Source organism: Canis lupus, chromosome 10, assembly GCF_011100685.1.
Source record: "Canis lupus familiaris isolate Mischka breed German Shepherd chromosome 10, alternate assembly UU_Cfam_GSD_1.0, whole genome shotgun sequence".
NCBI classification, from domain to species: Eukaryota; Metazoa; Chordata; class Mammalia; order Carnivora; family Canidae; genus Canis; species Canis lupus.
This window is the reverse complement of record NC_049231.1, coordinates 27,915,807-27,932,613: the sequence shown is the minus strand read 5'-3', so window position 1 is coordinate 27,932,613 and position 16,807 is coordinate 27,915,807. Positions and strand designations below refer to the sequence as shown.

The 16,807-nt window shown below is 54.2% G+C and overlaps 1 protein-coding gene and 1 non-coding gene across 2 annotated transcripts; both read left to right on the top strand.

Moving 5' to 3' along the window:
• The first annotated feature begins 5,810 nt into the window (after positions 1–5,810).
• NOL12 (nucleolar protein 12) lies at positions 5,811–11,923 on the top strand. The gene is made up of 6 exons (XM_038550640.1): positions 5,811–5,964; positions 6,949–7,054; positions 7,367–7,415; positions 7,946–8,088; positions 9,357–9,454; positions 9,873–11,923. The coding sequence occupies exons 1-6, from the start codon at positions 5,882–5,884 to the stop codon at positions 10,036–10,038; spliced, it is 645 nt and encodes a 214-aa protein (XP_038406568.1). The 5' UTR covers positions 5,811–5,881; the 3' UTR covers positions 10,039–11,923.
• LOC119873788 lies at positions 8,571–8,705 on the top strand. The gene has a single exon (XR_005366298.1). It is a non-coding gene; the product is annotated as a small nucleolar RNA SNORA21 (small nucleolar RNA).
• Positions 11,924–16,807: the final 4,884 nt, after the last annotated feature.

The window sequence follows — 16,807 nt, the reverse complement described above, 5'->3', positions numbered from 1 at the left end:
AGGCGCCGGCCCGTGGCCCCTAATAAAGGCAGCTGCCTCTGCTCCCCCTCTCCCTGCCTCCTGTGTGTGTCTGGGTTGGGGCAGTGGAAGAGGAGGTTGCCACCAACTCCCCTAGGCTCCGTCTTCCTTCACTTCCATTTGCTTCCTCAGTGCACGCCTCCTAAGGGCCAGGGACATCTTCCCCTGACTCCCCAGGGCCCAACAGGGAGCTCAGTACATGGGAGGGGACTGGTGATTGATAAACCCGGTCAAAGCCCTCAATCAGCTCCCAACCTGGGGAGCCCCAGCATACAGCAGGTGCTCAAAACATGACGAGTCAATGAAACCAGGGGGAAAGAGGCCAGGAGGGACCAATTCACGCCCCATATCCAGCAGCACAGAGGGAGTGCAGCGAAGAATCTCTGCAGCTCCGCTCCTTTACTCTCATGAGCCAGAAAGAAATCTGGTTCAGTGTGGGGTCACGAGCTGTGTGACCTGTTAACTGACCTCTTGAGCCTTGCTTTATGCACCTAGATACAAGGGGAGGTGGTGATAGCACGTTGTATATCAGGGTTGTCATGAAGATCACGTGAGATGTGAAAAGCAGGACAAGTTCAATGCCTGGCAGGTGGCAAATGCTCGGTGGGTGGTGGCTTCTGTCTGGGCTGAACTACCACGGGAGATGTCCTCACCCCAGTCCGCACAGGGAGGAAAACAGTCCTGCACGATGACTCGACTCCCTGGTCTGTACCAGGCCCTGCTGAGTCCTGTGGGGCAGCCCAGCTTGGGGGCTCCAGGCCATGTACCCCAGTGCTGGAGCCTAAGGGCCACCAGGACACTGGGCTGGAAACTGCTGGTTCTGTGGCCCTGAACAGGACCCTCATCCCAGGAGAGATGGGCTCAAGCAATGGTCTTGGCACAACTGCTGGCTCGTTTCTTTTTCCTTTTTCCCCTTGTTTATTTATTTATTTATTTATTTACAATAACTACATCCAACTTGGGGCTCAAACTCATGACCCCGAGATCCTGCTGGCCCGGTTCTGTATAGGAGGGTCTGGGGTGTTGAGGGGGCCACGCCAGCCCCACCACAGGGAACCGACTGGAGGTAGGCAGCCTCCAGGCTCCCAGAGGCCGGGTGCACACAGCTTCTTTCCTGCAGAGCAGAGGAGTTCAGGAAACTCCGTGGGACTGAGATGAGGTCTCCATGCGCCTCTCCTCTCTCGGCTTCCAAAGAGCACGCGTATCCCGAGACCCAGCAGGCTCTACCTCAGACGGCCGTGTTTAACCCAGCCCACCACACTCACTAGTCCTAAGTGATGGGGCCTGAGCTGATGGCTGGGCGACCCTGCAGACTGACCATTCCTCAGCACCTTTTCCTTTCTGCTCCCTGCTGCAGGGACCCCACCTCCCTGGGAAACAGCCCCTAGAACTGAGCCAATGTTCAGGATGACTTAGCATCAGAACCTCCATAGGCTTCGCCAAAACTGAGGGCACTGTCTCTTGAGGTGTGGTGATGGTGGTGGGAAGACCGGCCAATTTCATTCTCTAGGAGAAGCAGCACTAGTTGTGGGACCCAGGGTGGTGGTGCTTTTCCACCCTCACACTTAGTTTTCTCATCTGTAAAATGGGAGTCATTATTTGCACCTGGGCCTTTGGGGTCCCCTGGGGAGTACATGTCTATAAGAGGGCTCAGGAGGTGGGGTGTCTGTTAAGTGTCTGCCTTTGGCTCAGGTCATGATCCCAGGGTCCTGGGATTGAGTCCTGAATCCGGGTCCTTGCTTCTCCCTCTCCCTCTGCCTGCAGCTCCCCCTGCTTGTGCTCTCTCTCTCTGTGTCAAATAAATAGATAAAATCTTAAAAAAAAAAAAAAAAAAGAGGGCCCAGGAGGATAGAGTGTACATGCTGGGCCTGCCATGAGCCACACCCAATCTCCGGGCTCTCCTAGGGTACCCAAGTGGCCCCGCAAGAGAAACAGCTTTGAAGTCCGGCTGTGGCGGGCCGCCCCCTGCTGGAAATCGGAGGAAGTGTCTCTGGGACGGTCTTTCTCTGGTCCTCAGTGTTCAGCCCCACGGATTCTCCCTACACCTGCTGAAGGCCGCAGTACATGGGGGTGGGAGGGACGACTAGCCGGCAAAGGAAAGCCTTGGGGCAGACAGGGAATGAGACCCCCGGGTCTGCAGGAAGGAAACTGGGCTCGGTGTTCAAACCTCAGCTCCATCACTGTGTGCCCCGGGACCAGTTACTAGTCCTCTCTGAACCTCAATTCCCTCATCATCAAATTGCATGAACACTTGTATCTACCCTGGGCAGTTGTTGCGAGGATTAGCTGAGATAATGTAGAGAAATGCCTGGTGCCTGACACACAGGAGGTGCTCAATAAACCTAAAAATGATTTCAAGGAGAAACCAATCCAAAGAGGCAGGTGGGTTATTATTTTCTTTTAACTTTTTTCAAGATGTATTGATTTATTTTAGAGAATGCAAGTGCGGGGAGGGGCAGAGGGAGAGAAGCAAATCCTCTGCTGAGCAGGGAGCCTGACCCAGGGTCTCATGATCTCATGACCCTGACATCATGACCCATGAAACCATGACCTGAGCCAAAACCCAGAGTCAGACGCTTGGTGATCAACCCACCCCAGCGTCCCCAAAGAGTGGTGGGTGTTTTAGACCATGAACTGCAGTGAAGTTTCAGAGTCTGGGTGGGGTCCCGGTCCCTCGTCTCCTCACCTGGGGCAAGGGGACCTGCAACCCTCCGGGAAGTGTGGAGCAACAGCACCTGCCTGAGGTGACAGGCTTCACTCTCTGCATTGGGGGCTTTTGCACATGAGGCCTCCCTGAGCCCCAACCCTGTGGGCAGGCAGGCAGTGGGGGCTGGGTGGGCTGCAAGGGTCAACCACCCAGTACCCCCCAACACAAGGTCCTGCAGGTGCGGCTTTTCCTTTACTCAGTCCCTGTCTCTGTGCCAGACTGGAAGTTCAGAGAGGGTGGCAGTCAGGGAATGGCTCCCACTTACTAACTGGCTGACTTTGGTCAAGGCACTTCCCCTGTCTGAGCCTCTGTTTCCTCACCTGTATAATAGGGATGAAAGTGGGCAGCCTGGGTGGCTCAGTAGTTTAGGGCCGCCTTCAGCCCAGGGCGTGATCCTGGAGACCTGGGACTGAGTCCCATGTCAGTTTCCCTGGATGGAGCCTGCTTCTCCCTCTGCCTGTGTCTCTGCCTCTCTCTCTCTCTCTCTCTCTCTATATATATATATATATATATCATAAATAAGTAAATAAAAATCTTTTAAAAAATAGGGATGAAAGTAGCACCAACCAGGACACCTGGTTGACTCCGTGAAGCATGACACTCTTGATCTCAGGGTTGCAAGTTCGAGCCTCTTGTTGGGTGTAGAGATTACTTAAAAAAATAAAATCTTCATTTTTTAAAAAATTTTTTTAAAATTTATTTATTTATTTATTTATTTATTTATTTATTTATGATAGTCACACACAGAGAGAGAGAGGCAAAGACACAGGCAGAGGGAGAAGCAGGCTCCATGCACCGGGAGTCCGACATGGGATTCGATCCCGGGTCTCCAGGATCGTGCCCTGGGCCAAAGGCAGGTGCCAAACCGCTGCGCCACCCAGGGATCCCCATTTTTAAAAATATTTTATTTATTGATCCATGAGACACACACACAGAGGCAGAGACAGAAGCAGGCTCCATGCAGGGAGCCCGATGTGGGACTTGATCCTGGGTCTCCAGGATCACACGCTGGGTTGAAGACGGCGCTAAACCGCTGAGCCACCTGGGCTGCCCTAAAATCTTCAGTTTTAAAAAGATGTTATTTGTTCATGAGAAGCACAGAGTGAGAGAGGCAGAGACATGGGCAGAGGGAGAAGCAGGCTCCCTGTAGGGAACCCAGTGTGGGACTCGAACCCAGGACTCCATGATCATGCCTGAGCCCAAGGCAGACACTCAACCATTGAGCCACCCAGGTGCCCCCTGTCTCACTCCTTCCTAAGCTCACAAAGTCTGCATCTTGCCCTCCAGGGCGGGGGGCATGCTGGCTACTGGGAGTGATTCCTCCAGCCAGTGGCCTAGGGAGCTGGGCCATGAGGCCACAGACTCAGGTTCAAGTCCCAGCTTGGACACAGAACAGCCCTGTAAATCTGGACAAATATCTTCCATTCTCTGAGCAAACAGGTCCCTTCTCAGGGTGCCTGGCACACAGTAGGCACTGGATACACAGGTGCACACTTGCTCTCTGGGCTCCAGTCACTTGTCCAATGAGAAGTGGGGAGCGGGTCTTAAGGGCATATTACTGTTCTGATAATCCCCACTCTCAGCCAGTTTTGGGGTCACCTCCTCTGGGAAGCCCTCTGCAGTGGGGGAGCCAACAGTGAGCTCCGCAGCCCCCCCCCCCCCGTGCCTCTCACTACAGAGGTACCATCCCCTGCACTGTAATGATCGCCAACCTCGCCACTCGGGCCGTCCTTTATTTTTTTATTTATTTATTTATTTTTTTTAATTTTTTCTTATTTATTTATGATAGTCACACAGAGAGATAGAGACAGAGAAACAGGCAGAGAGAGAAGCAGGCTCCATGCACTGGGAGCCCGACATGGGGGGATCCGATCCCGGGTCTCCAGGATCGCACCCTGGGCCAAATGCAGGCGCTAAACCGCTGCGCCACCCAGGGATCCCCGGGCCGTCCTTTAAAAGCAAGGGCAGCAGCTTGTGTGCAGCACCCAGCAGGTGTGACTTAAGAACGGGGGATTCAGGCGTGTGATCCCAGTTACCAAAAGTCCCCGTCAGGCAGTGTTTTACTGAATGCACGCCCTCGTCTTCAGTGGAGTATATGTTATTTTTTTTCTAAAGATTTTATTTATTTATTCATGAGAGACACAGAGAGAGGCAGAGACACAGGCAGAGGGAGAAGCAGGCTCCGCACTGGGAGCCGGATGCAGGACTTGATCCCAGGACCCCAGGATCACGCCCTGAGCTAAAGGCAGATGCTCAACCGCAGAGCCACCCAGGCGTCCCGAGAATGTGTTATTATTACACCCCAATGCCACACCTGGGGAAACTGAGGCACAGACAGGGGAGATGACTTGTGTAGCAAGCACGTGTGTGGCAGGTATTACTTACATGAAGTGTTACGTAACTCACGTTTCCTCCTCCTCCTCATGGTTCTCAAAGTATGGTCCGTGGACCAGCAGTATCAGCACACGCGCGCGCGCACACACACACACACACACCCCCAGAACGAGTCAGAATCGCAGATTATGGGGCTCACTCCAGACCCGCTGAATCAGAAACTCTAGGGCGAGGCCAGGAGATCTGGGTTTCCGCAAGCCGTGCAGGGGATTCCGAAGAACGTCAAAGTTTGAAAACCACTTCCAGGGGATCCCTGGGTGGCTCGGTGGTTCGGCGCCTGCCTTTGGCCCAGGGCGTGGTCCCGGGGTCCCGGGGTCCCGGGGTCCTGGGATCGAGCCCCACGTCGGGCTTCCTGCATGGAGCCTGCTTCTCCCTCTGCCTGTGTCTCTGCCTCTCTCTCTCTCTCATGAATAAATAAATAAAATCTTAAAAAAAAAAAACACTGCTTCGCAATCATAAAGTCACTATAATCATTCCCATTTTACAAATGGGTAACTGCGGCAAAGCGAGGGCAGTTGGTCCGGAACCACAGCCGTAACGTCCTGAGCTCCGGGACTCGCTTTCACCGCCGCTAGCCTAGGAATGGGCCGGGGTTAGGAATCATGGGGCTGGGGAGGCGGGCTCCGCGGCCCCTTTAAAAGGCGGGGCCTGAGGAGCGGAACTGCGCAGCGGGAGTGCGAGGCGCCCCCGGGAACCTAAAAACCGCTACACCCGGAAGTGTCTTAGGCGTGCGGGAGCCGCGCCGCCGGAGGCCGCGCCGCCATGGGCCGCAACAAGAAGAAGAAGCGAGATGGCGACGACCGGCGGCCGCGGCTCGTCCTCAGCTTCGACGAAGAGAAGCGGCGGTGAGTGCGGAGGCTGGAGCGGATCTGCCTCGGGCTGCCGTCCGGGGCCGGGGCCAGAACCCGGGCCGAGCGGCTGCGCTCACGCAGAGGTCCCTTCCGGTCCCGCCCTCTCGGCGCGGCCCGCGGCTCCCCCCGACGCCCCCCGCGGGATGGACGCGCCCGCAGCCCCCCCCGGCCTGGGGGGTGGAATCGCCCGCCCCGCCCCCCTTCCCCGGCTCTGCGCCCCGAGTCCCGCAGTGCGCGCGGCGGGGGGTGGGGGTGGGGGTGGGCGGCAGGGGGTGGGGGTGGGGGTGGGCGGCGGTGGCTAGGGGACCCCCAGGCCTCTGCGTCAAGTCCGTCGGAGGTTCCCCGCCCCGCCCAGAGCGCCACTTTGCCGTGTGGTAGTGGGTCGGCGAAAAGCCTAGTGCTGCTCCCCGGACCCCCCAACATTTGGGAATGGTGCGGCCAGCTCCCGAGAGAAGGAGCCAAGATCACATAGAGGAGGGGAGGGCAGGTGCCGTCCAGGGGCCCTGCAGATGGGTCCAGGGGCAGGTGTCCTGGGGAAATGGGGTGAACTCCAGTGGAAAGTGTGTGGGTGTCTCCGTGAGGGTGGCCTGAAAAGCTCTGCTGGAAGTGGCTTAATTCACTAGGTCATGGGATTTGGCAATGTAGGAGGGGCCCCCACCTGTCCTAGGCTCGTAGGCCCACCTGCCTGGCCCTGTTGAAGCTGAGCCCTGGAGGGATGGGGGTGGAAGGAGCCTCTCGCTCTTCTTCCTGACCTTACACTCCCTATGACCTTTGGCAAGTAGTCTAGCTTCTCTCTGCCTCAGTGTCCCTGTCTGTAAAATGGGCATTGGTACCGACCACACAAGCTGTTGTGAGGAATAGGTGAGTTAACACGTGTGCATTTTTAGAGTGGGTACAGTATTAGTGGTTTTTCTCTTCCTGGGGTGAACCTTTCTTTCCTGTGTGTCCTCCTGACTCTCCCTCGACTCTTTCCTGTAGGGAGTACCTGACTGGCTTCCATAAGCGCAAGGTGGAACGGAAGAAGGCAGCCATTGAGGAGATCAAGCATCGGCTCAAGTTGGAGCAGAAGAAGCTCCGGGAGGAGGTACAGAGGGGAAGGCTGGGGGGGAAGGGGGCTAGGGAGAGAGAGAAAGTGTGTGTGTGCATGTGTGTATCTATATCTATATATCTATATCTGATTCCCAAGGGATTCACATCCTTGGGTGACCTTAACAGGGGCATCTGCAGAAATGAGGGGAGGTGTGGGCAGGCCCGGGGAGCAGTGTGTACATGCTGCATGTGGGCTCGGGTCTGGGGAAGGTGTAGAATGGAATCTCCTGGTGTTTCACTATGAGCTCCTGCCTGGGGTTGGCTGGAGAGGCCATCCTCACTGTGTTTCCTTCCCTTTTGGTTTCAGCGCCATCAGGAATACTTGAAGATGCTGGCAGAGAGAGAGGAGGCTCTGGGTAAGTCACATCTTTGCCCTGAGCTGAAGAAAAGCCAACAGACCTAGACTTATTTATCCCTTGGTGGATGGAAGGGGAGGGGTGTGGGGGCTGCACAGAAGCTAATTTCCTAGTTCCAGGGGTCTTGGTGGTGACGTGGGCCATCGGCCAGGGCTGGTGTTCAGGACCCTCTATAAATGTGGGTGGATCAGAGACAGGAAAGACCAACCTCTTGGTAAAGTGATCCTGAGCAGAAAGCCCAGTTTCTGAAGCCTGGAGGGACTGGGGGTAGAGGGGAATGGGTAGTAGCAGCTGCTGGGGTCACACCAGGTCTGTCCTAAATGAGAACCAGATGGTCTGAAGTCTCCCCAGAGTATCGGAAGGAGTTGAATCACTTACATTTGTCTGCAGACCAGGCTCTGGAGCTGGTGACTTCCTGGACACTCTCCCAGAGTAGAGGGGGCCATTGTACTCCAGGGCTGGGCAGGGGGTTAGAGTCTGGTTACTTGTGCTCTGAGGCTGAGACCTGGTTCTGTGCCCACCTTGCACAGAGGAGGCAGATGAACTGGAGAGGCTGGTGACAGCAAAGACAGAGTCAGTGCAGTATGACCACCCCAATCACACAGTCACCGTGACCACCATCAGTGACCTGGACCTCTCAGGTGCCCGGCTGCTTGGACTGCCTCCACCTGAGGTGAGTGTAACTTCCAGCCCTAGGGAAGATGGGCCCCAGTGCAGCCCTAGGTGCATACTGGCTTGTTGGGGATGCTGAGTGCTGGTCCCTGTTGGGCAGATTCCAGTGCGAGGGGCTCTTTCCCTCCTGGGCATTCTTCAGGGCCTGCACAAAATCCGTGGGGCTTGGAGAAGCCGGTTCTGTGACTCAGTGACTGTGGGAACATGGGCAAGTGTCTGCCTTGCCAACTTTCCTTTTGCCAATAAGTTGAGGGAGAGGGAGGTAATTGATGATAGCACCTGTTTCTTGGGATTGCTGTGAGTATAAAAGCGGTTAATCCAAGTGACGCACCTCAGATACCAGTTTGTGGTGATCACACCACTGCATGGTAACAGCAACGACACAGCCCATTCATGTGCACTGACCGTTTTCAAGCTGTGAGTGGGGAGGTACTCACAGATTGTAACCAGTATTTTAAAAAGATTAAAAAAAAAAAAAAGGATCCCCTTTTAAAAGCACTCAGTGGGCCCTGACTCATGACCCACTGAGCCGTCAAGAAAGGGCAGAGGAAAAACACTGCTTTTGGATGAAGCAGCAGCATGTTGTGTTGTTTTGCTTCAATCGGTGATATGACAGGGTGTTCCACCTTGGTGGGGTACAAGGGGGGAGAGAGGTTCGAGGTGACGGGGGCAATGTCACATGGACAGAGCTGCCTAATAAACTCTGAAAAATTAAATAAAAATATTAAAAACAAAAAGTTAAGGAAAGAAATAGAATGTCTTTGAAAATATCAAAAATACCAAAAAGGCTCACAGGTAAGTACCATTTCACAAAATGTTTCAAAGCTGTGTTTGTCTGGGTTGGATGCGCTTAAATGCATAATTTAAATATGCCTGTACATACAGCGTCACAAGGTGAAGCACATTTCCTGTCACGGGTGAAAGCGTCCTTAAGCCCTGAGCCACTGCTTTATCATGTCCTTCCTGACCTCATACTCCTTTCTCTTTTGTGCTTATTCTTCTGTAAATCCTCCACGGCCTCAGCTTGCAGTGGACGTGCAGACACTCACAACTGAAAGAAGATGGGGACAAGGCTTTGAGACACAGCTTTTCCCTGTGTGATTCCCGCTTCGAAGTTGTACCCAGCTTGTCCCCCGGTGGCCTTCTCCGAGCCCTGAGCCAATCCTCAAGGCAGCAGGCCACACCCCCACTTGACAGAGCCATGACTGCTGGTGTCAGGCCTCCCAATCTACCACACTGTGTGACAGTCCTTGTCCTGTGTTTCTTTAGCAAGGGGCTGGACACAGGTCCGAGGAAGAGGCGTCCTCCATGGAGAAGCTGACCAGAGCCTTACCCAGGAAGTCCAGAGATCCCCTCCTGTCCCAGCGGTGAGCCCTGGCGTGTCCCTCTCTCTGGCACTTCTCCCTCCCGGCTGACTGTGGTGATGAGCCCCGTGGAGCCACCTCTCACTGGCTGGTGGCATGGAGCAGGTGTGGGGCCTGGTGCAGTGACTCTGCCTACCAAGTGTCCCTCCTCACTGTCCTTACTCCCTTTTCCTGAGAATGGCCAGCCCTGGGTGCCCAGAGTACCTGGGGTCAGGGCTTTTTTATGAGCTGAGGAACTGGCAGGCCCTCTAGGGTCAGAGCAAGCTGTCTTTGGCATGGATTTGGTACTCCCTAGCATTCGAGGCCTGTCCTGACTTCCTCCGGGAGCCAGGCACTCACCCCCAAACCCAATCTTCCACTCATGTTCTGCTTTCCAGAGTAAATGAAGCCCCGGCCTGACCAGCCTTCCATCCCCCTACAGGATCTCTGCTCTCACAGCATCACTGCACGCACATAGTCGCAAGAAGACCAAGAGGAAACATCCCCGACGGGCCCAAGACTCCACCAAGAAGCCCCCGAGTGCCACTCGTACGAGCAAGACCCAGCGCCGCCGGCTGACAGGCAAAGCCCGGCACAGTGGAGAGTGAGCCCTGAGAACCAGCCATGCCCCAGCCTGGGCCCTAAGGTCCTGTCCTGTCTCAGCCGGGCTGTCCCCATAACCCAGTACCGAGGTGGTGACTCTATGGCCCAGGATTGGGATGCTAGCACCTCTCTGGTCCAGAGCTTGGGCTCTGGAAGGGGCAGACAGGTGAGAGCTGGCTCCCCCCAGGAGGAGCCTTTAGAGCCAAATCTGGGGCATCTACCTAAATGTCTGCCCCACCGAGCCATCATCAGATTTGTGAAACTGAGTGGTCTGTTTGTCCCTGACCCTGCTGCCATGTGCCAAGGACAGGCTTCTGAGACAGTAGAAACTATTAGGGAAATGGGTCCATCCTCACTCTCCAGCAGTGGGTATGAAAGTGTTAGGTCTGGGCCCCCTTTCCCAGGTTACAGATCAACATGACCTGTTGGGTACACTGGTAGGAACCAGAGTCATCTCACTACTCAAGAGCAGGCTGGGATCCCTGGGTGGCGCAGCGGTTTAGCGCCTGCCTTTGGCCCAGGGCGTGATCCTGGAGGCGCGGAATCGAATTCCACGTTGGGCTCCTGGTGCATGGAGCCTGCTTCTCCCTCTGCCTAGGTCTCTGCCTCTCCCTCTCTCTCTTTCTCTCTCTCTCTCTGTGTGACTATCATAAAAAAAAAAAAAAAAAAAAAAGAGCAGACTGCTGGGGCAGGTGGGTGAGCAGTGCCAGGCTCTGCTCTTTACTGGCTGAGACTTTGGGTCTGTCCCTTCTTGGCCTCATTGGTCTTCTCAGCTGAAATTGAAGTGGTGGAAGCAGATGAGTTCCAGAGCATTCCCTACCCCCCGAACTTGGGCCTCTTCCCTAGGCTTCTAGTAGCTCCTGGAAAGAGACTAAAAAAGGAGTGATCAACCCTTTTTAAAGAAAATGTAGGGAGATCCCTGGGTGGCTCAGTGGTTTAGTGCCACCTTCGGCCCAGGGCGTGATCCCGGAGACCCAGGATCAAGTCCCGCGTTGGGCTCCCTGCATGGAGCCGGTTTCTCCCTCTGCCTGTGTCTCTGCCTCTCTCTCTGTCTCTCATGAATAAATACATAAAATCAAAAAAAAAAAAAAAGAAAGAAAAAAAATGTATCTCGACTCACCTGAAGAGTATGACCCTTTCCAAGCAGACTCTGCAAGAGGCCAGGTGACGTTCTGCAAGGCTGCTGGTTTTTCATGCTCTTCAGATGTGGCTTCAGAAAACCAGTCTTTACCCTTCCTTGTCCCAGCTTGTGAGTGACCCACCTGACACGCCCCACTGTCACCTGAGCGAGCAGGGTAGAATCCTGAGTGCAGCAGGTACATGCACCGGCGGGGACAGCCAGGGCACCTGTTAGGGGACATTGTCAGACACCACCAGCCCTTGCCACTTACTGCTTCCTGTGACTGAATCAGAGCACAGGAATCCGGGCAGTGCCCTGGTTAGGAGACCACGTTGTGCCCTAACACTAGTACTGCAAGGGGAGTAGATGTGCCTTCAGCCCCAGCAGAGCCCCAGCAGAGCTCAGGATCAGTGAGAGGTGGACAAGGTGACGGGGGAATGCAGTGACAGGAGCAGTGACGAGCACAGGTGCAAGTTCCAGCTGGCCCCGGGGTGTGGGAGGATCTGGCGGGAGGGAGCTGAAGTCCCAAGCAGGTCTTGCTTTGGCTCAGCCCACAGAGAGCTGCCATTGGGCAGGCTCAGGAACAGAGGCTCCGTTAGGCTGTGTCTGGGGGTGACTGGCGTGCCCCATATCACCATCGAGACCCACCATCTGGTGCCTCTCTGAAGGCCACCCCTGGACTGGCAGCTCAGGGCATATGGCTGGGAGGTGCTGTGACCTGGCTCTTTAGCTCCTTCCACTGCTCTTCCTGCTGCCTTCCTGTTATTGGGGTGTAGTGACTCGCTCTGCTGGGCTGTCCCTGTCCTGCACAGTGGGCGGGGGGGTGGGGTGGGGGGCGAGGGGGCTGCCAGCAAGCTCCCCAGGTGGTTCTCATCCTCAATCCGGGGCAGTGAGTGTGAGCCTTGCCCTTCATGGCCCCTGGGAGCAGAACCCATCCTGGGCCCGAGGGGTTAGTGCATGCAGCAGGGTTTGAGTCCCGACTTGAGTCCCAACTCCACCACTTGGTGTCTGTGTGAGCGCTTTGCTGTGCTGACCTCTCTGGGTGTATCCCCGTGTGTAAGATGAGAAGACACCTATGTCCTAGGGGTGCCCCAAGGCTGAAATGAGCCCGTATTAGTGAACCACCTCCCACAGCACCTGACGTTCCCGGGGTGCACCTGCAGTGTATGCTCACGGCCATTGCTGTTCGCTGCAGCATCTGACCCAGGTCTCTTCTCCCGCTCCCAGTGACACGGGGTCATTACCACTTCCATCTACAGTTTGTGACATTTGCAAGTATTAAATTCTCCTCCGGGATCCCTGGGTGGCGCAGCGGTTTGGCGCCTGCCTTTGGCCCAGGGCGCGATCCTGGAGACCCGGGATCGAATCCCACGTCGGGCTCCCGGTGCATGGAGCCTGCTTCTCCCTCTGCCTGTGTCTCTGCGCCTCTCTCTCTCTCTCTCTCTGTGACTATCATAAATAAATAAAAATTAAAAAAAAAATTTAAATTCTCCTCCACTCTCTTCTATATGTGCCATCTGCATCTTTGAGCAGACCAGGGAAACTGAGTGAGCGATTTTGCCAATCTTGAGATCAGAAGTGGTGGAATCAGAACCCTATAGAGAACTTGCCTTTTCTCCCCAGAGCCTGGATCTTTTCCTCTTGACTCTCTCCGTCTTGTGGGCCTCCTTGGCCTGGGGCTTCTAGGGGCTTTATAAAGAAGGATTAGATTTAGCTGTATATAATGTACAACAGAATTTAGCGGTTTATATAAGAGGAGGTTAACAGGGAGGTAACTAGCCTGGAGCTGGGGGGCTGGGTTGACAGACTTTGAGCTTTTTGTTTTGGGCCATTTTCAACACATAGCGTTCACCTCACGGTCCAAGATGGCCATTTGAGCTTCAGCCATCATATGTGCCTTTCAGCTAGCAGGAAGGAGAAAGGATTGAAGAACTTGTTCCTCCTTTTAAGAACATTTGACATTTGTCATGTGCCATCATTTGGGCAGAAGGCGAAGACATGGGGCCGGACAAAGAAGCAGCTCCAGCTGCAGACAGGGCTATGATTGTGGCCCATTCTGGAGAACCCTGTGCCCACGTAAGAATTGAGGACTGTGTTGCTAACTGAAGGGAGAGTTAGTATTAGGGTACAAGCCACAGAGTCCCGCAGAAGCCAGATATATAAGGAAAGGGCTGCCGGAGGGGGGGGGGATCCAACTGTGTGGAACTACAGCCACAGCAGACTCTTTTTCTGTTCCTGGGTTACTGCACTGAACTTTCCTGATGGGTCAGGCCCTGTGCTAGCAGAAGGAATGAGGCCTCTCAACTCAGGAAAGGGTAGGATGTGTTTGGGGGCTACTGAGCCCTCCCCAGGGGATGAGGGTAGGAGCTGTAGAGGAGATGTTTCTGTGGCAGGGAGGCTGAAGCTTTCATCCTCTCCAAGGTGCCCTGGACCTCAGAGGCTTGGAGCCCCCAGGTTTGAGCTGTGGTGTCAGTGACTCTGGCAGGGAGTTCCCCAGTTTGTCCTGAAATAGAGACCTCACAGCCTTTTCTGTTGTGGGCGGGCCCAGCATGACTAGAGTCCTCCAGGTTTCCAGCTGACATCTTCCAGATGTGGGAGGTGCTCTTTAGATGTTCACAGGCTGTTCATGGCCTTTGTTGCTCTGAGCAGTGTCCTCCAGCCCTGGGAATTGATCCTTCACCCTCCCCTCGCATGGGCTCCAATGACACTTTGTGTTTCCTTCTTATAAACACTGAACACATTGTAACCTGGTTCTGTCTGTCTCCACTAGCTGACCATGAGCCTTCTGAGTGAGAAGTTGTATCGGTAACTGCTGTGTTTTTGCTGTGGGCACAGTTCACAGCCAGTCCTGGTAGGATTACACGGGACCCAATCCCCCTCCCCACAGGTGTTCCCAGTGACCCTTGAAATAATCTGTTCTAGAATTTTCTTGGCAGCAGTGCCATGTTTGCTTGTCTGCAAGTTTCTGAATCTGTTTTGTTTTCTCCTTCCCTTCACCACATCCATCTCTCCTGGGCCCCTGCTGAAATCTTTCCCCATCCAGTGAACTTTGCCCTCTCTCCCTTCCACCCTAGTCAACACGATTGCCAAATAACAACCAAAAGAAAAAGGATAGGAAAATAATTTATCGAGCACTTCTCGTGTGTGAGTCACATTATTAACTCACAGCAGCATCGCAAAGTGGGTATTAGCTCCATTTGATAGGCGAATAGACTGAGTCGCTGGTTACATAATTGTCAGAAGTTACCTGTCATGGCTAGTAGGACATGGTCCTTGCATTCCATGGAGGGGGCAGACACATGGAAGTCCCTTGGAAGGTCAGGGGTTCAACAAAATATTAGAGGGCAGACATCCTTACAGGCCCAGAGGGCAGAGAGGAGGGCATCCAAGAAGGCTTCTGAGAGGAGGTGATCCTTGATGTGAATCTTGAAAGATGACTTGGGTTGGCCAGGCATCTGGGGGAGAGGATGGGCAGGCAGACAGAGGGCCTGGGTGAGCAAAGGTGGGGAGTGGCCAGAGGGGACTGCCGTGGCAGCTGCAGAGGCCCACGGGCACAGACCCTAAAGGGCCTCAAATACTGAGCTAAGGATCTGGACCCTTACCCTGTGGGCAGTGGGAGCCCCTGAGGTGGGGTTGGGAAGTTGCCAGGGGAAAGTTGGAGTCAGTGATTGTTTTAGAGAGATCTCCCTGGTGGCAGCATGGAGGCTGTACTGAGAGTACTAGAGGCTCCAAGACCTTGTTGTAGTTACTCCGAGAGAGGCAAGGAGGCCCTCCTCCCATGCAGGCACCCATTCACTCTCTCACCAACCATTTATTGTGCACCTATGAAGTCCCAGTCACTGGGGATATGTTGGTGAGCAAGAGAGGGTGGTCCTTGCCCTCTAGTGACTTACATTTCATGAGCTGTAGCCATGGGGATGGAGTGGAGAACACTGGAGAGGTGCTGAGAATAGTAGCATTTATTGAGCACTTACTATATGCCAGCTCCTCTTTACATGGTTTAACTCACTGAGTCCTCCCAGTAACCCCACAGTCTAGGCAACTCCATTAAGCCCATTTTGCAGTTGAGGTACACTGAGGTGGCCCTCTCAGGAAGCAAGCCCCACTCTAGATACATTATACTGCCCGACTGGCTGAACAAGCCAAGTCTTACCTGCAAGAGGCGCACTCACAGGTCCACGAGGTGAGGGATGCCCCAGGAGCTGTGTGAGTCCCGCATAGGATCTCAGCGCAGTACAGTGAGCCGTGACTAAAGGCTGGGGAAGCCAGGGAGGGCTTCCTGGAGAGGGTGCCATTTAAGCTATTATCACTAAGGGAATGAAAAAATCTGTGATTTACCTTTTCAGAGACACAGCAGAGGACAGAAGGCCTGAACATTACTTTAGTTTGACTCACAGAGTATTTAAAAACAATTTGACCAGGGGCGCTTGGGTAGTTCAGTCGGTTGAGCATCCAGCTCTTGATTTCTGCTCAAGTCATAATTTCACGGTTGTAGGGTGGAGCCCCAAGAGTCAGGCTCTGCACTCAGTGGGGAATCTGCTTGAGAGTCTCTCTCTCCCTCTGCCTCCCACCTAAAACAAATAAATCTTTAAAACAAAACCCAAATCCCCTCCCAACAATTTGACTATAGTGATAATAATAATAATCTGACTTCTCTGGTTTTTCTTCAGATCGTTTTTTGCCCTTTACTAAAGAATTCTGTGGAGTGGAAAAATTCTGAGTGTTTATCCAGTTTTTTGAGGCAAAAACCCAACCAAAACCAAAACCAAAATAATTCGACTTAGCCATATTTTCACACGTCAAGAAGTTTCTGACTTCTTCAGTAGGAGTTAAGCCTGGCTGCACTGGACCACCGCTTCCTAGGGTCGCCGTGGGCTGGAGTCAGCTCTGTGACCCTATTAGAGACGCTCGGTGAGGCCACGGCCCCTTCCATCTCTACCTTGCCTATTCTGGCCTCAGGGAACAGCATGAGCAAAGATAGAGGTGACTCCCTGCAGAGACTCCCCAGGGAAAGGAGTGAAGCTGAGAATAAATGGTGACAGTGGTCGTGTGCGCTGCCCTGGCTGCCACTGTGCCCTTACCCCTGAGCCATCTGAGCAATCCTGCAGGACTCTGGGAGTGTGTTTTTTAAAACCAGGCTCTGTCATCAAGTAACTGAGTGGCTTTGGGCAACTTGCTTTGGCCTTGAGTTTCACTTCTATGCAACAGGAATGGTGACATGGTGATGGCTGCCTTTCTCATCACAGGGAGGTGTTGGGAGAAACCCCACTGTGTCTGCAGAGAGGCCAACTTTGCCCCCACGGGAAAAGGAGGGGCTGTTATTACTTAGATGACTGAAGGCCCCTCTTTGGGCCTCAACCAGTCTTACAGCCACTGTTGCCCTACCAAGAGAGGGGCCTCTTCCAACAGTCCCCGGAGCTCCCTGGCCCCCTCCTCCTGCCTCCTTGCAGTCATCTCTTGTTCAGCACACTAGCTGCTGCCCACCTGTCTGCCATCCTCTCCTACCCTCCAGGGGCCCAGCCAAACAGCTCCAGAGCTAGGGAGTGTGCTCAGGACAATCCTCATCCTTTCTCCGAATTCTCCCCCTCTTCCCTCCTTTCCTCCAACCTCACTGCTCGGTCCCCTCTGCCCCATTCTTCTTCCCCAGGCCCTGT